Source organism: Pseudorasbora parva, chromosome 6, assembly GCF_024679245.1.
Source record: "Pseudorasbora parva isolate DD20220531a chromosome 6, ASM2467924v1, whole genome shotgun sequence".
Taxonomy (NCBI): domain Eukaryota; kingdom Metazoa; phylum Chordata; class Actinopteri; order Cypriniformes; family Gobionidae; genus Pseudorasbora; species Pseudorasbora parva.
In genome coordinates, this window is record NC_090177.1 from 38,634,696 (window position 1) to 38,661,056 (window position 26,361).

General features: G+C 39.5%; 1 protein-coding gene across 1 annotated transcript in view; it reads right to left on the reverse strand.

The window, feature by feature from the left end:
• The window catches only part of LOC137078990 (leucine-rich repeat-containing G-protein coupled receptor 6), a 119,050-nt gene that overhangs the window by 16,591 nt on the left and 76,098 nt on the right, over positions 1-26,361 (reverse strand). The window contains exons 3-8 of the mRNA XM_067446877.1: positions 14,141-14,212; positions 11,731-11,802; positions 7,828-8,043; positions 7,334-7,405; positions 1,199-1,267; positions 401-472 (exon numbers count right to left, since the gene is read on the reverse strand). Of these exons, the coding sequence (XP_067302978.1) occupies positions 401-472; positions 1,199-1,267; positions 7,334-7,405; positions 7,828-8,043; positions 11,731-11,802; positions 14,141-14,212 (573 nt within the window). The remainder of the gene's footprint in view (positions 1-400; positions 473-1,198; positions 1,268-7,333; positions 7,406-7,827; positions 8,044-11,730; positions 11,803-14,140; positions 14,213-26,361) is intronic.

Consider the following 26,361-nt stretch of genomic DNA (forward strand, 5'->3'; position numbering starts at 1 on the left):
ACAGACGTGATGTAATGATGCAAAGACATGCTTGAAATTCCCGTGGAAATCCACTATACCATAACACATTATTACAAGCTTACCGTAGTGAATGGGGCTTAGGTAAGGATAATACTGGCTTATTGTGTACTTGCTCAAAAAATAATTAAAAAAAGTTTATTAAAAGTTAAAAGTTAGGGCTACACCTTTAACTACATTTTTACAAATTAATTAAAAAAAAAAAATTAGACACCTTTAAGCATGTTAAAGAGGGATATTAAGAGGACCCGTTTTCTAAAATTACCCACATGTTTATCACATATTTTCTGGTCAGTTGGCTGAGTTAAACAAACTTCTATAATGTCCTGTCTTTTACATATTGATGCAGGCTTTGCTGTCGTTTCTGAGACAAGATACTCACATGGTCTGCAGAAGTGGGTTCCCCACAAACGCTCTCTCGGGAATGGCCTTAATGTTGTTGTTGTGGAAACCCCTGCAAGACCATTGGAGAGTGAGAATATGACCATCTGCACACTTGAACACAATCTACTATAGGATGAGGAAATCCAGCGATCAAGAACAGCTTTGCAGAGCTTTGCAACTGCATCTGTTCCGTATAGACTATAAATTGTAGCGCTGACGTGCTATTCGGAGTGGCCACACATTCAACCACTGCAACAGCTTATAATTCATCATCATCTGCCGTCACTATGAATATAACACGCTGAAGTTAATTTATGGCACACATGTTGCCGGCAAATTCTAATCCGAAAATTCTAAACAGTCTAAAATAATTACGCGTGTTAAATAAACAAGGTTAAAAGGTCTTTTTTGGGTGCCGAAAATGAATTCATCACATTGAACAATCGAGTCCAATTGCATTTTATCTTAGGGAAAGTGCAGCCCACCGCCATAAGCACACGTGTAAGCCATTTGGTTGCGTCAATTCACATTTGCCCATGTAAACATCCTTTGTATCTTGCAGAAACACCTGTCGGGGGGCAGTCCCACAGGCAAAAAACACTTAAGGATACTTGAGAAGGAAGGACTTAAGCGCTCATCTCTAAGCATCTGCTTTTTTGCAGGAAACTTGTGCTTGAGAACCACATTCTAGGGACTAACCGGGATTTACAAGGAGCACGAGGCCAGGCCAAACGGTCCACTTTAAAGGAAGCACGTTGACACATGTATGCTGGGTAAGTTAGTCTCGGTTACTTACAGTTCCTGAAGCTTGGCCAGTGTGCGAATGGCCACGGGGAACTCTTGAAGGTCATTGAAGTTCAATTCCCTAGAGAAATGAGATCAACCATAAGAGCAGAAGAACGCTGAGGAACACAGTGTTTATGATTTAATAAGCAAAGCATTTTTTTCTTTTCTTGCATAAGACCACCTTTGGAACAGCAATTAGCTGTCTCGTCACATATTAGCCAAACTGTTGTGATGTTTTCATTTGATCTTTCATCCTACGTGTCTGTAACATAAGCAAACACTTAAGAACTGTGGTTCCAATCAGTCAAAATCCTTCCCCGTGACCTTGCCGGTTTTCCGTGTTGTTCGTCCTTGGAGACCAAGACAGCTGTTCTAAGCTAAGCTAATCTGACATGACGTGACCTCTCCTCTGCATACATTATTTTTGTTGTATGCATGTCATTAGCCTTCTAGGAAACCTGTGTCAAAAACCTCGCTTGAACCAAAACACGGGCGGTTGCTAAGGGCGAGCGGCCTTACACGCAGGTGCAAGAACAATGTGTTTATGGCCACAGTTTGCATGCTGTTTTCCTTGGATCTCAGCATTCCTTTTAATCTCTGATTCTTTTGGTTTTGCAGAGAATAATTATCGGGAAAATCCTATAATTGAACAGGAGCTTTCTCCCCCTCACAAAACCTCTATTTTGCCCAGTAAAGGCGACTGGGCGGCATTAATACATGCCTTTTGGCCCTATTTTCTCAAGGGTCAGGTATTAGTCATATCGTCTGCTCCCCGCAGTTACAATACACAACTCTGAATGTGTCTCTTCATTCCCATAATTATACGTCTTATCCCTTAGTGTTAAGTGTACACTTTCAAAACAGTCCAAATGTTTATATATTTTAATCTTTTTTTTTCCTTTAAGGGGGAAAAACATTTTTGGCAGGTGGCCAGTGTGTTTGAAGTGAGCTTGTTGAATAGGGGTGGACCAGTGTTGGACCTCATCCAGAAAGGGTGAAACACTTGCTTAATTCCAGTGTGTGGAGGTGTATATGTGTTTGTCTATATGTGCATGAGTGTGTCTGTGTTGCAGAACAGTGTTAAAGCGAACTGAATTTAGCCTATTTGAGTTGAATATATATATAAGTTAGTTCTTGATATATTATGACCAGTTCACTTAAAGGTGTTATTTAAGTGAACTGTGAATAAAGTTATTTCTGCACGGTTTTTGTCACCAATGAAATTGCGAAAAGTATACATTTTCAAACATGGGCTAACGCACAGATAGTCCCGTCCCAAACTCATGCCATTGGTTGAACCAATGTTGGCGGGTTGGCCAGAATGCTGCAGAACCTGATTTCACCAGGTGCAACATGTTCCTGGATCATCATGTTGATGACTTTGTTGATCCTGGAAAAACATTTCAACCAGTCAGATTTTAGGGACAAGTTTACAGTTAACCCTTAAACGCATATAGGGGCGATAACAACCCAAAGTGTGTAACTGTAAGTATATTTTTTTCTGCACAACAATAATTGACTCTCTGATGACTGAATAAGTGCAGTTCACCGTTATTACTCAAGGTGGCGATGTTTGAAACACAATGATAAAGTGACGTTTCACTCATAGTTACCGCAGGCAGAAAACAAAAGAATAGGAAGAATCATCAGCAAAAGTTGAAATGTCTCAGAGATTTACTGCAGAGCGAGAACTGAACGCAGTCAAATATTACTGTCACTGTCACTGATGGTGGATCTGCTGAAGAAGCTGTCGGAGAGCTAAATATTGATTCTGAAGATGCTAAAGATGATAGTTTTGAGAATATGTTTGAGATGGTGAATATGAGGCAGATGCTGAATGAACTGAAATGAGCTCTGATGAGGACAGTGATGATGATGATGGTATAAAACGTCTGCTCAAACTGCTCAAGCTCCACAAGGTCACAAAAAATGCTTTATTTTATTATTCTGTAATTGTAACTAATATTAGGATAATATTATATTATCGCGACAGGTAGACATCCTTCTGTGTTAGATATAGATCCGGGTCGCTAAAGACCCCAATATGTAATAATGATTGGTAAAACATTCAAACAGGGTTAATAACCTATAATTTTCCTCTGATTTTAGGGATAACTTATGGTTAGGGTTAGGATTGGATATGGTTAAGATACAATTTTTGAACAGAATGTTGTTCTAGGATCAACAAAATATGCCGAAAATATGCTCTGCAAAATCAGGACATCAGAACAAACAGCAATGTTTTTGTAGTACCACAGAGCCCCAGTGCCAAACTCTTTTCAGGTGCATCAACCTATGAATGGCTTACTTGTAGAAGACTACAGGATAGTTTGAACAAATACACTAAAAAAGAGAATCAAATGGATTGCATTACCAGTTGAATGAGCAATTTAGATTTATACGAATGTGAATCAACGTCTTTTTATTCATTAGCTCCCTCACTTCTGGTGAGTCATGTAAATGTTTAAGTAATTTTCTTCAAACATTGCATGAAAATTCTCTCGCGCTTGCGGCGTATAAAATGGGCTGCATATGGATAGACTGGGAACACAGTGCTGTGGGTGAGCCATGCCATGTGGCTCTGCCATGTCTACATCCTGGTTTTGTTTAGAACATCCGTCAGTCTTGTTTGGAGACATTACTTTGATATGGCAGTGAAGAGGAATGCCTTCCATTTCCTGGGAAGACCTCATTGTTTAGAACGGGAGCTGTCAGTTACTTTGATTTACAATTCATCAAACCACGCAGAAGTCTGTTTGAAAGCTAAATCATCAGGCATCATAACAAAACAACATGGCGGTGGCCACTAAGTCTGATGATTATGAATGCGTTTTCAGAGATAATTATAGTGATGGGGATTACAGCAGCATCAATAAAAAGATGCACGTTATCCCAGGAAAAGTCGTCTGAGAGCTTTTAAAGAAGGATAATATGTATCCCTCCGTTGTTTCAGGAAGCTCAGTGCTTCCCAAACACACATGTGCCACTGAACGGAGACAGCTGGCGCATGATTTCTTCCAGTGTGTCATGTTACATGTAAGAATATTTGCCTCAGGAAGATTAGTTTCTTGCTTAGCCATCATTATAGCGGTGATTACAATGTCATTCAATATACAACATGACTACATATTACGGATCCTGGGAGTTTTTTTTTTTTTTTTTTTTCACCCTCTGTGACATTTTAATTGTAACGCATACAAGTTTAATACTCTATCCACTACAGAAGCATTCCAAACTCTATAGTTTTTGTCATTTTCAAGTGCTTAAATCTAGTGCAATAAATATCTTCTCCTTGAATCAAATCTCCTTCCAAAAGCCAAATTTATCAAGCCACAGAATTTCCACGGGAGAGTTTCGGCACATGGTTCCTCTGCGATTGCTCTCAAATGAAGTGTTCAGTTCAGTGTGTGCAATTCTCAAGGCTGAAATCTTCTCGTAAAGAGGAAAACGTCATCTTTAGCACTTCAGCAGGCTGTTAAAAAGCAGGTGTGAACCTCTCGGTATCCTGGAGACCACCATGACTTTAGCATATGCTTATTCCTTTAAAGCCGAACCTTCATAGCATGGTCTATGTAATGTCTTTCATACATTACATTACAAATATGTGTTGGCTTTGGTTCACAGGCCCCTTTCAACAATTCTCATGAATTTTAAACGCATTTCTCATGTATTTATTGGCTGTATTTGATTTCAATCTACCATGTTTGGTAATGTATAATAATTGATATAGCATGAGTCTGGCAGAGAATATATGTTATTGTCCAGCTGTGGTTATGAAAATTGTTGTCAGTAGCCATAAAATTGTTTCTTTGTTTATATTTTTTTACTTGTTTATTAATTTATTCATATATTTATGTTAATTTTATTTAAAAAAATGTTTAAAAAACAGTCAATTAAAGGATTAGTTCACTTTAAAATGAAATTTCTGATAATTTACTTTCTTCCTTCGAAAATAAAGTTTTTTTTTTGTTAGTTTTTTTTTGTTGAGGAAAACTTTCCAATTTTTCTCCATATAATGGATTTAATTTGCAACCAACCGGGTTGAAGGTCCAAATCAATGCACTTTCAAAGGGCTTTACAAGATCCCAGCTGAAGAATAGAGTCTTATTAAGCTAAACCATCGGCCATTTTCAAAAAACAAAACAATTAAATGTATATACTTTTGCATATACAATAAATGCATATAAATACATTACGTGATCACGTTAAAAACGTGACGTTGAAAACCTGATCACGTAATGTGTTTATATACATTTATATACACGATAGACGTAGAAGGAAGTACCACCCCAATAGCCTAAAAAATCTAGACCCTAGCGGGAGCAAATCTAATTCGCAGCAAGTGGCGTCTAGCAACTCTCCGTAGACTTGCGAGCTGGAAAAATCAATCATATTGTGTATAGAGTCGGTGGGTGGGCTTAACATAATGATGGCAGAGTTGCAGAGGTTCCGCGCGCTACTTGTAAACACAGAAGCTGGCGAACGGCGGTCTTTCGAATCGGCTTTTGGCCATGACTCTGAAGGTCTTGGAGTTAAGCATTTCTTTGAGAAAAGAACAAATAACATCACTGAAGTAATTCTTAATAAGTCAAGTCAAGTCAACTTTATTTATATAGCACTTTTACAATAATGATTGTTTCAAAGCAGCTTCACAGTGTTAAACAGGAAAATATTGCAACAAAATTAGATTCTGCTATACAGTTGTTTGGTGAGCTCATTTCAGTTTATCATATAGCGACAATGTGGGCAATAGTTGATTTAGTTAATTTAGTAATTCATTTATTTGGATATTTAGTTGAAACCTTGTCCCCAACTGAGCAAAGGCGACAGTGGCAAGGAACCAAAACTCTATTAGGGCATGAGGGAGAAAAGGGAAGAATGGAAGATGTGTTCGGAGGTTTGCCGACCAGATACAGCAAAAGTTTAATTATAAACTAGCTCCACTTTACAGAACTCTGATTGGTTGTAGCTCTATCCAATTGCGTTCAGAAGGAATTTGAAAGACAACCATTTATCCCGCCCCTCAGATTAAGCCCTGTCAATGGTGAGTTCCCAGACCCAACATCTTGATGTGGGTCTGGCTTGTCAGGCTACACCCCAGGGTTTACAAAGCGAAAATGCGAAAACTAATTCAAACGCCCTGTACCAAAAAAAAAAAAAAAAAAAAAAATATATATATATATATATATATATATATATATATATATATATATATATATATATTAAAATATTCCTCAGCTGTGATCATGCAGAACCCTTTGAAACTGCATTGATTTAGACCTTCAACCTCTTGGTTGAAATTCCATTATATGAAAAAAAATCCTGGTATCCTGCTTCGACTGAAGAAAGAAAGACGTGGGTGAGTAAACTGAACTGTGAACTAATCCTTCAGAACTTGATTTAGTGCAATATAATTACAACCACCTCAAACATGGGTAATGCTATTGACATTGCCTGAATGGTCCAATATAAATGCACACGAGTGTAGTCATAGAACACACAAGTATTCAGACAAGCTTTTTTCTTTAAAATCCACATTATAAATGGAATTATTTTCCATGACATTTTCAGATCATTTCAATGACAGTGTTTGCTGTATATATATGAATGCAAAGAGGCAAAAGGAAGCACATAATTAAGCACAAAAAAGTGTAGCCTGTAATAACAACATCAGCCACTAGGGACATCAGCCTCATAACCACAGCCCTGAGGGCCTCCTCTTTAGTTTGCATACGGCTTACATGTATGAGTACTTTTGCATGGAACACTAAAAACATCATCCATCACTGAAGTCATTGTCAGGGAATTACTGTTGCTACTATCACAGAAATTGAAAGCCTGCCATAAATTCTTAGATTTTAATGAGAGGTAAGAGTGTTTCTTCAAAACAAGGTACTGCAATTAACATGTTGCTATCTCAACGGCACAAGTATTGTGTAAAGAATGATTTGTTTATAGTTCATACAAATCAGAAGTAGAGTCAAGATGGTTTGCTAGTCATTTTGATTCATATTTATAGCCACGGCCTCTTCCATAATGATATCACAAGGATGCCAAAATCAAATAACAGATCAGGGTCTGTTAGTATTAAAAACAGGAACCACTTTCATGTTTTAATCTTTCATGAAGGGACGATCTTACTCACAGAGTCTCAAGGCTGTGCAGTCCCTCAAAGCAGTTCTGTCCGAGAGTCCGGATCATGTTGTTATGAAGATGCCTAAACATGAAAACATTAATTAGCGTTATAGTAAACATCAAAACAAACCTCAGGAATGGCACCTGTTAGGCTCTTCACATTGCTTCCAATAAATGTAAACGTGGCGGATGAGATATAAACCTGATGCACACTATCATTTCCCTGCTTTGTAATTGAAAGAGTTTAGGATTCTTGTGGTGTCCTCTCAAACCAAGGCACGTGTTTCAACTTCCTCTTCTTTCATGGTTTCCATTCCTCACACCGATACATGCACAACGGTTAGTGTGATGTACTCCGGATCAAGGGTATTTCTAAGCCATGTTAACATTTAACATTTTTCTCCGATTGTTGGAATCGGATATGTTGGGGTAAGATACTAAGCATGCTGATCCAGATATACATCCAACTTGGTTGAAATATTTTGTGTGGAAGTAGATACGTACAGGACAACCAGGTTGGAGAGGTTCCTGAAGGCATAGTCTGGGATGTGGGTGATGCGGTTCAGGGCAAGGGTCATAGCCTGGAGTGAAGAGAGGTCATTGAGGGCGCTTACTGGGATCTCTGTCAGGGCATTGTCATCAAGCCACAAGTGCCGCAGGGACCGCATACCCAAGAGGGTCCTTGCTGGCACCTCCATAATCAGGTTGGCATCCAGACGCCTGTTTTCATTTGAAAGAACAGAAGCAGAAGTTTATTCCTGTACTCAGATTATGGTGGGTACAGAAATGATAATGCAGTCAGTCATGTTTAATAGTCACTAGTTGGTTAAACTTTCACTTCAAGTATGTGGATTTATTTCATGTCAAATCAACAGCAGCCATTTGGTAAAATTAGCAATTACTAATGGCAAGAATTAAGAGACTGGTGTAATATGCCTTTCACTGCAGATGAATCACTGAAGGAAGTTTCTGAACCTGTGTTAGCAAGACATTAAACACCACCCAAACTCCATGAAAACATATTTAACGTCTTCCACTAACTTTCAACGTTTTTGATATTGACTCCTGACCTGGCATGACTTAAGCCCCAAAGTATTTGTGACCCAGTCAGCGGTAACACTCCTTGTCCGTGCGGTGCCCTGTCATGGAATCTACCTCTTTCATTCCATTCATTAAACTGCCACGCCTTGCAGAGGTATATCAAAACAGATGAACAAAGGAGTCACCAATCGTGGCTAAATGGAAAGAGGGTATGTGCTGTGGTCTGCGGTCACAACATTTCTGCTTTGACAATATCATAATTAAAGAATCATTTTGTTGCCTCTTTGTTTCTATCTTTTGTTCTTATGGTGTAAGGATTGGCACCACTACCTGAGCTCTTTAGTCTCACCCCTAAGTGATTTATATACAAGTGTTTTATGAAGCTATCTTTAGTTGCTCCAGCATGGACTTGTTTAATGAGAGTTTTGGCACAATTGCTGCACTTAATGTTTGAGAAAGAAGCACTGGTAGCCCACAGGTGGAGTGCTCTGCTTTGTGGATTTTCACATTTTTGAATTGAAAGCTTTTGAAGCAAGAAAGGGTGCTAAATCACAGCAAGTGGGTTTCAGAGGATACAAAGAAAAGTTGTGCAATCACAAGCCAGGCGTACAAGGGCTGCCGAGGCAAAGATCTCGATCCAACCACATGAAGGCATTTTGAAAATTGGCCATTCCTCTTTCATTTCGCTAGCGCTCATATGGTGTAATAAAGCACCGATTGATAATTTGATGGCTTTGTGGCATGCTGAGCTGATTTGGTTAAAGCCACTAAGCAATTGTTGCTCCATGCTGACTGGAAGACTATAAGACACTATTGAATCAACAGTTTTCTCTCTGATTTTTGGAAATTAAACAAAGAAATTGAGCTAAAGATAAAAGCTGTGAAAAAATATCTGAGTTTGCTGGTATTAATTGAAAGTGCAGACATTGGGATTCTCACAAAAATCCGAGATTTTAGTGAACCTCCCCCCATTTCTTTGCAAGGCTGTTGTTCACAAACCTTGACATCTCCACAACCAAGATGAATGTCCTTCCTATGTCAACAAGTTAAGCCTTTGATCTAATGAATGTTGCCCCCTGGATTCAGTGGATGGGGGTGTGTGTTGAACCTCAGCGATCAGCAAGTCGTGATGTATGATAGCAGCAGAGCACGTGGAGTTAGCCGCAAGCACTTCCTCTGCATTTTTCCCCATGACCTTTCACACACATTAATTTTCACTGGCCTCTCCTCACCTCCCATCTGGCATCTTCAACCCACGAGTCCTTCAGCTCAGGATAATCACGATGAGCATCAATAGTAGAGGTACTTGAACCCAAAGTACAATGCTATTTGGCTTGAAGAACTCTCCATATTCTCTGACTATGTTCTCCATGCTGTGCAAACCAGCTAGGAAGCAGTGATTCAAGCTAAACACCAATATCTTGCTGATGACATCTCAATCCTCTGGTTTAATAGGCTTAAGACTTGAAATTACATGTGTAAACATGGCTTTAGTCATTTCTTTTGTGTGGAATCTCATTGGTAACCAACATGTGATCAAGAGGTGTTGTATTGCCTCTGATTTAAGGAAGCTAAGTGTTATTGTTGCTCAGCTTTGACTGCACCTTTATCAGATCTTTCTTTCATAGACTAAATCCTAGAAGGATGGTCTTGACATCAAAGGATGCTCTGTGCTGAGTGTAGCAAGCATAGACGCTAGTAAAGAAACAAAGATGAGTTTCATCACCAATCCTCTGTCCTGCCCCAACTCATCTTCCCTCTGTCTACATCGGGCGCCAGTGGACTTCAAACCTTATAGCCCCCCCAGTGGTTAACCGATCCCCATCTTATCATTACCCTAAATTACATGTTTGTTGAGAACTAAATGCCTTTCTACTCTTGTGGGAACTCAGGATAGAGCACCTAGCTGAATCACTGCATATTCTTTGTTATGGGGGATTGAAAGTGAGCGTAAGTTAGCTGGACGAATGCCAGAGCTCTGTCTCACTACAGGGAGGGCCTGGACACAGTCTATGCACGTCTGGAGCCTCTTCTGGAACCAGGCACGTCTTCCATGCGGAAAAAAACTGTTGGTGGCAAAGGAATTAAATTTGTACGCCATGACTCTAATGAAAACATCCTTGCAAAGGTAGAAGGAAATGAGCGCATGGATATTTACATGGAATTATTCATTTGGAAAAAGTGGGTGTGCGGCTCCATTTCGGGATCCTGACTGGCATCGGGAAACTGGAATAATTAAAAGGAGTCGAGGGGTGGATGTGAGTCGAGCAGATGGGCAAGACAAAATTCCAGACAATATTTAGATTCTGACCTTTTCATGGGGAACCAGTTAGGAATAGGGGGCGTGATTCCGATTAGGAGGGAAACGTCGGACCTAAGGGAAGAGTAACTGATGGAAAATTGGGCTCTTCACAGCTCATTGAATCTCCCAGCGCTCGCTCAGGAGCCAGTGTGCAGTGTCTGGCGGTTTCCTCATGGGTTCCAGATGCGCCAACAGCCTCGTAAAGGTTCCTCCTTTTCACCGTTCTGATATTAAATTTGACATAGTCACGTTTCGTCTTTCTCAAAAAGACTGACCTCTGGAATATCATATTTCCCCTTTGTTGTGAGTTAGCATTAAGCTAATAGCTTTTATAGAAAAAGTATAAACCCAGACCCACTGAATTCAATTTCAAATTGTATTCATTTTAAATTCCGAATTATGCAGACCACACAGGAACTACTGTGACTTTTGTTACTCTTTCTCGATTCCCTATTTATTTTTCTCTGCGAAGACCTGCATAGCATTGTTTGCAATTAAAAATCCAAAATAGAAGTACATCTTTGACCAAAAATCTATGCGTCTCACTATTATACAGCCAAAGAACACCTGTTTTACCACTGCCATGTGTGTCCTAAATTGCAAACTTGATCCTCCCTAGTGGGGAGTTCTTTAATGAATGGCCTAATGGTCCTGATAGGCATATAAATAACTGGGCTTTCCTGCATCAGCTCTATTAGAGAGAAATGCCAAGAGTTACCTCATGGCTAGATTAGATAGAGGGGTGCTAAATCATTTATTTTGTGCTGTGCTTATGATGTATTATTCGATACATAATTCTTCATCATGCTTTTGGGACAAACAGCTCCACTTCCACTTAGACTTCCTTTGATATATGACGAGGAGCATCTTCTAAGCAAAATAACATTTCACTTGAGACCATTCTTGGAATCAAGTGAATCTGTTTTATTCTAGCTGTGGTCACTACCAGGAGGTCTACACTTGGCATGTGGACCTATCCAATGTTGCTTTAATAAACACCATTTTTGCATGTAAATCTCTAACAGGCCAAGTTTACTTTTGATCACTAAGTATGTGATACTTACAGAGAGAGCAAATTGGGTAATTCCCATGGGTCTTCACTGGGCAATCTCTCTAGCTGGTTATTCTGCAACATCCTGCAAAGATACCATGAAAGATTATTAGAAAGATAAATTAAATTTATTCTGCAACATCTTGCAAAGATACCATGAAAGATTATTAGAAAGATAAATCATTCTGCTCTGTATAATATTTTAAAACACTATCCCCCGGTTTCACAGACAAGGCTTAAATTAAGTCAGTGCCATTGTTTTGTCTCAAGATGCACACCAGTAAAAAACTTTTTCTAAGGCGTGTTTGTAAATGTCACTTGCATACCTTAATTGAACTAAGGCCTAATCCTGGCTTAAACTAAGCCTTGTTTGTGGAACCCAGCTTAAATGTGATTTATAATAAATTTACAAATGAAAATAGCATCTCAGAAAACATCTCAGTGGCAATGGGTGGACTTCTATTTGTATAAAGGAAATATACAAAAAAAATCATCAATAGTCCACCACTAATTCCATATCCGTTTGCTTGGTGGTGCATTGTAATTTATAATGACAGTGTGGCTCCTGGACACAAGAGTTGTCCAGCTTACTGTTGATGAGGTTACCTGTCGTTGACATCAATCAGTCAAGAGATATGATTTCAGGTACTGTGTGGTGCACTTTTCAATGGACAAAACCAGAACATGGGAGGGGCAGAGAGACTGAACAAGACGAAACAGAACGAGGGGGAGGAACTACCTGGGTGGGCCACTGAGGTCATGCTCACAGGACTCGTCGAATAAAAGAACGAAAGAAACAGGAAGTGGTAGAACAATGACACTGAACTCTTTGAACAAAACAAATTATTCCAACGTGAGAGCATGAGGCCACAGACGTTGAGCTTTAATTACAAGGCAGACAGCTTTATCATGTCCAATCAAATGAAACTCCTGACATTTGACCACACAGCAGAGAATTGCCAGTGTTTGGAGGAATAAATGCTCCATTGTGGACAGGATGCCCTTATCAAGGAAATCATGGTGCCACCATAGCCATTGTGAATCTAGACTTAAAATGTCCAGCGGTCTTGATATGACATTGTGAACAAGCCTCTATTATTTAGCCCCAAAGTTTGAATTCGTCCCCCGCAGGTCTTCCTTTTCGCCTTTTCTTGTAGTTTTGGTTGATATATTGTCAAATTTAAATGAGAAATATTAATTCTGACTAGCTCATTGAAAGCTGAACATTAGTTCAAAACATCAGGAGGTCTGGTGCTCGTGCCTCAGACAAGTTAGGTAGTTGAATAGGATAGTACGAAGCACAACAGAGCACAGAAAGCAAACAGAAAGATTTGTAACTATTGTAATACCCAACCCAATCCCTTTATGTCTACACTGACCACAGAAATAAGATCTCTGACGATGACGGACATTATCTTGTTTTCGAAAACAGGAGAAAGGATGTTAAAATATTAAACTGAACTAATTTTCTCATGAACCTACACTGTAAAGAAATATTTAAAAAATAAGTTACCTGGTTGCCTTAATTTTGAGTTCACTGAAATAAAAAATTTGGTTAATACAATGAACATATTTGAGAATTGACAACCTTTATTCAAATATTATTAAAATATTTTGTAAGCATGTTGGGTAATTGTATGTCATTTGTGATGATACAGTGAAACATGCCAAATTGATGATTTATCAAATGTTTTATGTGGTTCAGATACAATAATATTTTGAGTTTCTATTTATTAAACCAATTTCCTTCATTGTATCAACTCAAATTTTTAATTTCAATAAACTCAAAATGTTAAGGCAACCAGGTTACTTAATTTTTTAAGTTAAAATATTTTTTTACAGTGTACTAAAATGTAACTCTAGTAACGGTTAAAGAAAACATTTTTAATAAGGTACAGTTACTGAAACGGTATTGGCACATGATGAAAGCAAACCTTTTCACTTTATGGGGCAATAAAGGGATTTGATTTGACAGGGCAATTTTCTTCAGTTGTGCAATCAAAAAAAAAAAAAAAAAATTCTGTTTCAGTGTATTGTTGAACGACAATTACAGGGCAAATGTACTGAAGCTTCCAGGACAGCACGGAAAGGTGCATGGAATCCTGTGTGGAAATTTTGAGATGTATGTTGGTGGGAATATGTTTCATGCCTTGCCTTTGTCTGTCCTTTTCCACTCCATCAACTGGTTAAGTCAGTCAATAAAATTACAATCTGTCAATAAAACATCAACAAACACTAAAGCATAAAGAACAGCTCACTGACCATTCGCCACAGAGCAAAACCTGAATCATCACCTGTCAACGAATCTGTTTCTAATTTTGCAGTGAATGAAAGTCCTTTTTTCGGAATGAATCAGCCTCAATGTAATTTTCCATAGAAGCATTAACTGAACTCTCTCTCTTTTTCTGTCTTTCGTTACTTACAGGACTTTGAGGTTGTAGAGGCCTTGGAGCACGGGGCCAGGGATGTGTCTCAGGTGGTTGCCCGAGAGTCTCCTGTGGAAGGACAAAAGAAATGCTCTGGTTCATTTGCAGTCCAACACATTGATGACTTTAACAGAAAGATGAGAATCTGGTGAATTCATAAAGGCTAGTGTGCATGTGTGTGCGTTCAGGAGCTCACGGTGAAAACAAAAGTGAGAGATCTTCTTGGACACGAGAACCACAGCAGCTGGGGTTCAGATCTCTCTGGCCGCTGGTCTTTACCGCTCGCATATAGAATCTCTCTTTTGTGTGGACTCCAAACACGTCAACACATTTTGAAAGGAGCCAAGATATGAATGCGCTCTAAGCTCCTTTTGCCTCCTGTGGCAACAAACACGTCATAGTACGGCTGAATTTATATACAATGGCCAAAGAGAAAATGGATAAAATTGCTATTGAGGTGGAAAATGCAGTCTACGCTCTGTTGTTAGACCTTGCTTTTGTTTAAGGGTCTCACGCTACAGTCCGGGTGAAAGTTATGGAAGTTTGGAGTGTATACTAAAATGAGAGATATACTCGAACAAGAAAATAATGTAGTCAGAGCTAATAATGTTACCTGATGTCAAATAGACAATCTTTACCCTTTCATGTGTAACGGAGGCCAGCTAGTAGTTGCTGTGCGAGTAAACCTCACTCCTCTGACCTCAAGAGACGCTCTAGAGACTGATGCTAGAGGTTGCAGCCTTTAGATTCCTTGTTAGAGTGTCTGATTCTCATGCCGGCGGACCCGGGTTCGAGTCCCGCTTGGAGCGGGCGGTTCAAACAGGAGGAGTTACACTTGCATTAATTATGACAACCTCAGTCAGATTTGTTTTATTGCTATTAGGGTATCAACTGATGTATACTATAGGGGACAGTGTGGATTCTTATTTTTAACTGAATATATACTGTATTAAAGATAATACAGTAATAACACAGTAATACTATGTATATTTAACAAACCAATGAATGACTTTATATAAAAACATGTGAAATGTGAATGTGAAATATACAAAAATATAATACAACTTGAATTACTGCAAGCACAATTGAGTTTGTTTCTGTTCAATCAGCAGACACAGAAAAACTTCTGACAAGTTGAATTTTGCTTGTCTTTGTTGAAAGACCACTCTGTAGAAGCCCAACTCAGACTATGTAGAAAACATATGTGTGTCCTCCAGTCTACCAGGATTTACCATTGTTAGCTGATAATAGAGGTGTGACGGTTAGTATATAACCGTGAGACCGACGGTTATAGTTAAACACCGTCATTAGAACTCTATAAACGGCAAAACCGTGTTATTAAAATATTTTTTACAAACATAAAAAAAAAGATGCACTCCGGGGGGAAATTGTATCAGCTGATGAGGGAAACGGAGGCGGAGTTAGTGGTGCTTCGGAGGCTGCTACTGCTGGAGATGATTCGGGAGAGGTCTGTGCACCACCCCCTACCAAGAAGAGAAATCTTGGAGATCATCATCTGCTTAATAAACGGAGGTCTGAAATCTCTGCCCCTTTACCGATCAGAGCGCGCGCTGACACGGATTTAACCCGCTATCTCCAAGAACAACCCGCGCTGACACAGAGTTAACCCGCTATCTCCAAGGACAACCAATTGACTCTACGGCTAAACCTACCATGGTGGAGAGACAATGAACCGCTCTATCCGCTCTTAGCAAAATTGCCACGTAAATACACCAGCTTCACCATGTACACAACCTGACCGGATTACTTTTGAGCGTGCGTCCTTATATGACGTACACAGCGCGCTGCGCTATAATGTTGACAAGAGAGGGATAAACGTTTTATTTCGTGAGAAGTTATGAAGATAATGTTGGCATAATGATACTGTCCCTAAAGCAATCAACTACTTCAACTGCGCCTGACATTAGAATAATTTTTTTCTGAGATGATTATTACACTTTACAACAAATAAATAGCTTTTATAAAACCGTATAAGTCCCGGTGGCCGTTTAGAGTCGCCATGTCTTCCTTAAACAAATTCCAGCTGCTGGAGATGACGGCGTCGCATCTGATGCAGTAGACAAACTGAAAGCTGTGATGATTGCATAGTAGCTCTTCATATCGATTAAGTTGATAACCTGCTGTTTCAAACATTAAGTTAACAGTTTATTTTTCCATACAGGCTGTGGCCTGAGTCTTGTTTATGGCTGTCAGACTGTTAATGCATTTTTTATTCAAACTAGTTCCCCCCGCCCCGCCACCCCCTGACGGTTGTGTTACCAATTCTGAAACCAGCACACCCCTAGCTGATAATTCTTAATCATGTTCAGATTTCTAACATGAGATCTCCTCTACTGAAAACCTCAGACTGAAATCTACATTAATCTATTGATGTTTTCAAACTGTGGAAAAACTAGTGATTAGGTATTTTCAATCTCATCTGAAATGAACAGTGTTGGGCATAATCGGATTACTTTACAATGTAAGGAGTATATTACAATTATTTTGCAGCCATATCACCCTGTAGCCCAAGACTGGTTTCCCACTGAAGCTAAGCAGGGCTGAGCCTGGTCAGTTCCTGGATGGGAGACCAACTGGGAAAACTAGGAGCTGCTGGTAGAGGTGTAAGTGAGGCCAACAGGGGGCGCTCACCCTGTGGTCTGTGTGGGTCCTAACGCCCCAGTATAGTGACGGGGACACTATACTGTCAAAAAAGCACCGTCATTCGGATGAGACGTTAAACCGAGGTCCTGACTCTCTGTGGCCATTAAAAATCCCAGGATGTCCTTTAGAAAAAGGGTAGGGGTGTAATCCCGGCATCCTGGCCAAATTTGCCCATAGGCCTCTGTCCATCATGGCTTCCTAATAATCCCCCTATCCTGATTGGCTTCATCACTCTGCCTCTTCTCCACCAATCAGGCGGTGTGTGTGTTGGGTGTCCAGGTGGATGCTGCACATTGGGGGTTTGAGGAGATTCCCGTCTTCAATGTAAAGCGCTTTGAAAGCACTATATAAATGTAACAAATTATTATTTTTTATTATTATTACAAGTAACATACATTATGGAATCACATTTTTACCTGCAAGAGTCACCTCGGATTGAAGGAATGGATGGATATTTTGGAGCAACTTGGCATTTTCTGCAAACTGTCCTCCAAAAAATACGACTCTATAGGTCATTTTTCAAGCACCTTATTACGACCTATATTTACTTTTTAAAGTCATGCGCCCTTTAGCTGCCGTACATTTTTTTGACAGTGCCGTGTTACGTCTGACACATGACTGTCATTACCAATCAAAATACGTGTTCATTTTAATGCAATGTGTGGACTTTTTACCACCATTTATCATATTTCCATTTAGCCACCCCATCCCTAAACCTACCCAGTGATTTATAGTGGATACACACTTTATGAGCACACGTGTTCCCTGGGATCGAACTCACGATCGCATGATCACATGTTGTATAGTGTTGTATAGTGCACATTGCTTTACCAACTGAGCTATACAATACCTGAAATATTATGCAGATAAAAGGGAAAAATGCTTTAAAATGAAAGTGTCCTTCTGTCAATAGGAGCACAACTTTAGAAAACGTTCCTATGCATCGTATTTCATGAATTCAAATATTGTCGATGGGGGCGCAACTTTCGTATTTCGTATATCATATATCATATTTTAAAGAAGTGACAAATGACCAAATAGGCATATTGGATGGAGGACAGGTTGCATTTCTGACTAGACATCAGCCATCTTTTTTTGGAAAAAAAGAAAAAGCCCACATGCAACAGCTTGCCAATTGGCGGCAGTGTATAGGATGAGGCACTAGTGTATTCATGTCCAATATCAAAACCCATGCATACACAAGAACATGTCTTTTTGAATAGCTACTATTCCACTGTTGTGACCTCTATGCGTGAATGTCACATTACGTCTAACAAAGTCATGTTTGAATCACAGTCATAGCATCAGTATGCAATCAGTGTCATAGGTGGACACATTTAGTTGCGCAGGACGAATTTCAACAAATCAAAAATGAAGCAGAACATCGTAGCTGATCGTAGCTGAAAATACTTGAGACATGGGAAAGAAGTTCCCAGAGAGAGTCAGAGCAAATATCAACCAGCTGTAGGCTCACCCATCCGGACTAATCAATTTGTTTATCAAACAAATCACTTAATAAGCATTCGTGCCTGTTTTTTCCTGGGTGGCAGAGTTTGAGGAAAGTCTGTCGAAGCCTCACATGGAGTCATGACAGCCTAAACAGGACCACCCATACCTCCAAACTGCCTCAAAATCGCTCCATCCTGTCGGAGTAGCCTCAGTCTCCTCCTGTACGCCAAATGGTTCTTTTTCTGTGACAAGATGACATTTTTGAGAATTGCGGCCAATGTTTAGCATGTAAGTCAGCTTAGCTAATGTGATGGGTGCGACAGCTCTGGCAAAGCAACGGCCGTGTTGTATACAGGCGACACGAGCCCAGAAAACAGAAAGACTAAACCCAGAACTGGGTCCATGACAAGGTCGGACAGATCTTCACACACTCCCCTATGCACACAGGCACACACTATTGAGCCATGCCTCTAAGGGTTTTTAATGGCTATCACTTCATGTCGTGCCAGACCACACTCCCATCCATAGACTCTATTTCTGGTAAGACCGTGTGCCGCCACTCTTTCACAAACATTTGTTTTGCGAAGGGCGAGAGACAGAGGGAAAGAGAGAAGGGAATGAGGGGCTGGTGGAAGGCAAAAATAAAAGTGTCAGATTTGGAGGCTGTGAAGCTTAGCGGTTCACCCCGTGTAAATAGGCCAGCGATGGTTTCACATGCGTGTCGGATGAGGTTTCAGGCACGTACCACAGCGAGCTGTTCTGCTGAAAGCTTGTGCCAGCTCTGCGGTCAACTTTTATCCCTCGTTATAATTCAGTCCTGTATCTAAACACTGGAGCTCTCTGCTTGATGTGTTATCTCACATTTCAGACAAACACGGCTCTAATGCTAATTTTTCTAAGTCACATGTGCCATCTTGTTTTATATTCTTCTGAGAAATATCTGGAATGATTAGTGTATCATTAAGAATGTTTGTACAATCTTGTTCAACAGATTTCTTTGATTTCTAAACTCATATATACTTCAATGCATTTTACACACAGAAAGACAAAAGCCGGTAGCATTTCATCACTCAAGTGCTGACTTTACATTTTAGTTGACAAAATGCAACTGGCTTTTGTCTTTTTTGAATGAAATGCAAATATGTATCTACATTTTGATATAAAATACTGTATTTTGTGCCATGCAGCACATTCAACGACATTGGTTAGGTCACTGGCCCAACCCTGGTCCTGGAATACCCCCCAAATCGGCACTTTTTTTTTTTTACGGCTCCCTAATTAAACACACCTGATGTAACTCATCAACTCCAACTTCAAGACCTGGAATGGTTGTGTCAGGTTATAGAGACATACAAATGTGTACTGTTGGGGATACTCCAGGACCAGGGTTGGGAACCACTGAGTAAAGGCTTTAACATACTCCGCAAGAACAGAGAAAAAAGTTCTCTCTCGAAGGGCTGCGAGAACAAAATGACGTAACTTTGTTCTCGCAGCCCTGGTTTTCGAGTTCTCGCAGCTTGTTCTCGACACATCGCCTGAGCAGAACTTTTTTCTTGCGGGTGTCTGAGGACTATTGTGTGATTGGTCATACATTTAAAGTGGGCGGGGTTAATGCGGAGAAACGCAGATGATCGGCACCTGCTTTTCTCATGACGCATGGAATGCACTGCCAGAACGAACTTTGTTCTTGTTCTTGCCACCTTGAGAAAACAAAGTAATTTCTTTTTTTCTTGCAGAGTATGTTCCAAGCTTTAGGTTACACTTGGCACCTCACAATTTTTTCACTAGAACAGTGGAGACCGATCCTGCTTCTGGAGATAGAGATGGAGATTAAGGTGCTACTATATATGTCCTTTTAAGGGTACTGCCTCAGTGAAAAACTGTTGTACACCTAAAGGTACATTTAAACAAAAAACATTCTGAGAGTGTTAATGAGGTGCGTATAATTAGGGTTAGAGCTAAACTTAGTGCAGGAGCAGGATTTGACACACCTGCACTAGAGATTTTGATGAGGACTTGCAAATGACGTGACCAGGAACACTGTGGACTCTTCTGGAATTCTTTCTCAGGTTTGGATCCAGGATTTTGCATAAATGCTAAAGAGACTAATTGGCCGTATGACTAGCAATAAATGTTACATTATCGTGTGTACACCAAAGCATGTTTTAGGCAGCTAAACACCTGGTGTTCTTCTGAAATCGGCCAGCTGTTGGCGCTTGAGAGTGCTTTGCAAGGGCAGCGTTTTTCCACGTGAGATACTTTGGTTGCTATGATACAAAATATCCATGGCAGTAATGTAATACCAGTAACTCATTTGGAAGAATATTACTGAATTTAGAAATGCAGTAAAAAGCTATATTAACTTATTATTGTTGTTCAGTTGGTGTACAAGTGGGATGATTGGTCGGTGAAGTTTTTGTCCCGCCCCTCCTCCACTGTGATTGGACGGCCTGGTAAAAATTTTTATGGGACGAACGCTGCCTATTACCCAACATTAAACAGTACACCTAAAACAAAACAAAAAAGACGGGGCAGATCAACTCAACTCAACATCAAAATGCAATGTCATCAGTTTGCCTAAATTAAAACTCAGAACGTTTAAATGTTTTACGCACCATTTACTTGTGGTAGGGAGCAGGTGTTCAATCATACGAACATCTTCGTGAATCAGAAAATGTATGCCAGACCGGCTTTATGAACGATTTACACACAAATTCGTTCTGCTCGTGTTTCAAAAATGCGGGCCACTGTATTTATTCACTAATGCAAATAATATATTTGACACAAATAAATGCAAATATTGTTTGCAAATAGTCCCAAAAGGACTAGAATTAGACCTAAAATGTTGTTTAATGTTCAAGACGGCAAATGGGCAAAGAGGCGGGATGTGGGAGGAGCTGAGGTGATGCGATGACTAACAGACAACAGACAAACGGCAATACAACTGTCACTCAAAGTGGCCACGCCCCTAATTATGCAGAACTGTAAGACGTTATATAATGTAAACGAATGAGTTATAAAAAAAAACATCCCCTCACAGTTGTCATGAAGGGCAAAATTAACCGTATAGACCAAAACCACAATTTGTACGAGGCTGTAAACATGTTTTTTTTCTGCTGTAAAGTTGGGCATTTTACCATGGGGCTCAATGAGATTCTGCTCCTTCTGGAGCCTGTTCCTAGTGGCCAGTCGAGGAATTGCAGTTTAAGTCACTTCCATATTGGCTTCAACAGAAACTGGGGGAGGATGCCACTTGGTTGGACTCTGTTTGACATTGGGTTTTGCTTTATTTGATTGGTTTGAAAGTGGTCTTCTGATCATTGTGTGCACTAGAAAATTGCAATAAATTCGACAAATTCACTTGGGAAAAAAAAAGAGCCTTGATGATGCTGGTGGCTGCATAGGATTGTTTTCCGATTTGTGTGATCCAAACATTTCAAATAACTCTAGAGCATCTTAAATTCCAAAAGTCAAAATGTATTGAAAAAAATTGATCTAATAATTTCAAAATTTCAAAAGATGTTTCCTTGATCTAACAAAATATTCTTCTTCAATCCATATCTATTGAGAGTTCTTTTATCTGTTATTTAGACTTTCAAAAACATTTCCCTGCGTTGAAAAACAACAACTTTGCTCTCCTGCTTGCCACACACAAAGGTGCCGTCTGAGTAGCTCCTACAAAATTACATATTACAATAATAATAATAATAATAATAATAATGCCATCATAAAATACGACAACAGTCATACAAAGGTTCATTCTGAAGCCTCAGTAGAAGCTTCGAATGTAAATATGACATGACAAAAAGGGCATTCAGTGCAGTCTAGTATGAATGGTCATAATGACCGTTACAGCAGAAGTTACATAATTCTGGTATTGTTTGCAACTGCCGATACAAACACAATCTTTGCTAAATACGACTGTGAACCTCTATTGATAGGTGCTCCTAGTCAAATGTTTAATAGTAGAATGAATTTATTTTTGCTGTTTGTCTCTGAATAAGCCTTTGGAGAAAGAAGTAGTGAAGCTGGGATCTTCTTGTCCAGTTGATGGTGCTCAAGGTGGTACTCACATTGACAATTTGGAAAAATGCCGGAGGTCTAATATTTCACATACCACAACAATTCAAACCCAAAAGCACGGTGTGACAAGAGACTAGTGGAAGCAGAGGGAGGAGAATGGAGTCAAACTCAGGTTCAGACCAAGCAATCAAACCGAGTGTGAAAACAGCTTAAGCGACAACATGTTAAACAGAACCTCTTTGAAATCTTCCCTAATAGCCCATGCCAGCCAACTAGTCTTTGCTCTCAGTCCAACATTTTCCAAACTGCCCTCAACACTCCACTCCCTTACAAAGAGTCATAGGATGGTGAGATTAAGGAAGGCGTGAATGAGAAAAATATGCTATTGGTGGCAACCATTTCAAAAGCTTCGTATATTTGGGTTTCAGTTTTAAACTGATCCTCAGAACAAACGGTGTAAAACTCAAAAACAGTTTTTCAAAACAGAATTAATGCATTTTGTTGGATGCAAGTTACACAACGCATATTTATCTGCTGTAGTGTGTGTAGTATGAGATCGCCAGCATCTGTCCAAATCAGACCAAACTATAAAAGCCTCCGTCAGATGAAGTGTGAGCTGAGCCTTTTCATACTGCAACTTTTACCACAGATGTTTGTTGAAATTAAGTGTGAGGACACATTTGGTTGTCAAAAAGCGTAATCACAACCTACTAACAGCTCCATTGTTGCAGTTCCAGTCTTTTTTTAGCATCAGTTGCGACCTCATAAAGTGGCAACCACATGTTTATTGGGAGTAGTTTACGAGAATCGGCTGCATCGCAGAGAGTGTGTGTAAAAAGGTGGAGGCTGGCCGTTGTCATTAGACCTCTGAAAGCTGTGTTGACAACAAGCAGCACAAGTTTGAGGCAAAGAACTCTGGGATGGCTGGTTATTGTTAGGCCCCCTGCAGCACATATGTCTTCTGTTAGATGCCTCATTGGGGGCCAAAATACCATAAAACTTTAATCATACTTTGGTTTGTTCGTGGAGAGGTAATTTCAGTTGAGTTTCAGAGAAGAATTAAGGAAAGAACAAATAAAGCCTTGATGGGACAAGCTGGTGGGACTCTCTGTTCTCCTTTGCCCTCATTCTTTGGATGTATCTGTGAGTAAATTGAATTGTGATAGGTTTTCCGCATCCACATAGAATCTGCACCTCAGAACTAGGTACAAAGCTTTTCAGACCTCAGTAAAATTGTCATTCACAAAAATGTAAATCCCATGCATTTTTAAGCAGAAATTAGTAATTTCTGCAATGCAAGTTACACAAAACAGGATTAAATAAATGGTTCACCCAAACATTTAAATTACAACCATGATTTACTCACCCTCAAGCCATCCTTGGTGTATATGACATTCTTCTTTCAGACGAATATAATCACTTATATAAAAAAAATGTCCTGGCAAATCCTAACTCAGTGAATGGCAGCCCAAAATTTAAAGCTCAAAAAAGTGCATCCATCCATTATAAATCCATAGTAATCCATAAAAATATCCATATTCAACACGTTATAAAGTAGCCTTCTTTTTTTAAGAAAAAAAAAGCATAAGTTTGGAACTGCGAGAGGCGTTACACTTTCTTCGTGAGTTGAATCTGTAAGGCGGTCAGACTGAAGATGTTTTATAAAGTTTAAAATATGGATATTTTTCTTACACAAACCTTTTGAGTCACGCCAGAAGGCCTTTATTAACCCCGTAAAAGTTAACCCCTGTGAATTTAGAATGGATGGATTGTGTTCGTCTGAAAGAAGAATGTCATACAGCTAGGATGGCTTGAGGGTGAGTAAATCATGGGGTCATTTTCAATTTTGGGTGAACTATCCCTTTAATGATTGTTTTCAAACAGTTTTCTGGAACACTCCCCCTGCCTGCCATTGGTTGGAAAGACTAATAGCCCACCTCAAAACACTTGCCAGAGATAGAAACTATATTAGATAGTTTCTATGTTGATGTCAGAATGCTTAACTTATGATTGGCTTGCTTATAGTATTTTAGCACACACACACACACACACACACACACACACACACACACACACACACACACACACACACACACACACACACACACACACACACACACACACACACACACACACACACACACACACACACACAAAACACTTTAGCTTGAAAATGTTTGGCGATTGTGTTCGGTGCACCATTAAATGTACAAAAATGTCCATTCCTTCTGGACCTACTTATTCATAATCAAACAGGACACCATTTATTGACACATTGCATTACACCTTTCAAACAGTACTCTTTTTGTCCTTTTCTGGAAATGAGGCCAATATCATAAATTACTTCCATAGAGATAAATGCATGCCATGCCCTTGAGTCAGTTTTAAAAGAGCTCAATTTCATTGTCAACCTATTAAATTATTTATTTTTGCAATTACCACAAGCATGCTGCTAGACAATGGCAAAAATAAACCTGGACAAATAGTGATTACTTAAACAAATTACTCAAACCGCATATGTATTGCATTATTGAACAACTATATCTGAAGAATTATATCACTGGTTTTAAAACCCTAAGAACCGGGTCATATTATTTGCAATCCAGTTTCCTATGATATCAGTTTCATAGCACGATGGAAAACGTTTCTATAGCTAAATCATTTTCGATTGGATCCTGGCCTGAGGAGGATCTGCAACTGGAAAAATGTACACGTTGTGACTGTACTTCCTCTGGCTTTGAAATTCGAAGTCCTGCCAGCTCCCTGAAACTGACCTTGTCTCCTCGAATATGTATTCATCATCACTATAAACTCTGACCTGTGCAGAAACAGCCCTTTTGATTCTCTCGTAAAAAAAAATGGATTGGCATTTACACAGATCTTTATCACAGGACTCTTGCTCTGTCCCATGTGGGAAGGAAGATAATAGAAAAATTCTGTGATGTGTCTATGCTATCATACAAAGAGTAACCAAAATTTTACATTTCAAGAAAACAGATACGAGTTAAGACCGATTCCCCATACCAAATTTCCTAACCTTGATTTCACAAGCAAGTGTTGTGGCAGCTGTTCTGAAACTGACTAATATCTGCTATCACTTTATTTTGATGCTACCCAACAGGTTTTCTACTGACTATAAGTAACTTTGCACCTACATGTCAACTTATTCTACCAACTTAAATGTTAACACCTAACCCAACATCTACTCATAGTCTACTAATAATCTAATGAGAGTGAGTAGACAAGTTAACTTATAGTTAGTAGAAAGTTTGGTCACACTTCAGTTTGGGGTGCAATTCTCTCTATTAACTAACTATTACATATGACTTTTGCCTCAATAAACTCTCAATTTATGTTTAATAATAGTTAGTAAGGTAGTTGTTAAGTTTAGGTATTGTGTAGAGTTAAGGGATGTAGAATATGATCATGAAGAATAAGGCCTTGTGCTTTATGAGTGCTAATAAACAGCCAATGTCCTAGTAATATGCATGATAATAAGAAACTAGTTAATAGTGAGAATTGGACCCTAAACTAAACCGAAAGTCTAAAGTGGACCCTCAAAATATAGTGTTACCGGTGCGTCCAAACATTTTGACTAGTGGTGGAACAATATACATGAGTTATGATGACTAGACGACTGGGTCAGAGCATCTCCCAAACTGCTGGGACAGTGGTGAACTGGCGACAGGGTCATGGGCGGCCAAGGCTCAGTGATGCACGTGGGGAGTGAAGGCTGGCCCGCGTGGTCCGATCAAACAGACGAAAGGTGTCAGAAAACACAGTGCATCACAATTTGTTGTGCATGCATAGCCCATGCTGACCCCTGACCCCGCTGAAAGCACCAACAGTGGCACGTGAGCATCAAATTTGGACCACAGAGCAATGGAAGAAGGTGATGTTTTTTTTTTTTTAAATCACGTGGGTCGCCAGGTGCGTGTTGCGTCGCTTACCTGGGGAACACATGGCACCAGGATACACTATGGGGAGAAGGACCATTACAATATTAGGAAGGGGGTCATAATGTTATGCCTATTCCTTATATATATATATTATAATTATATATATATATATATATATATATA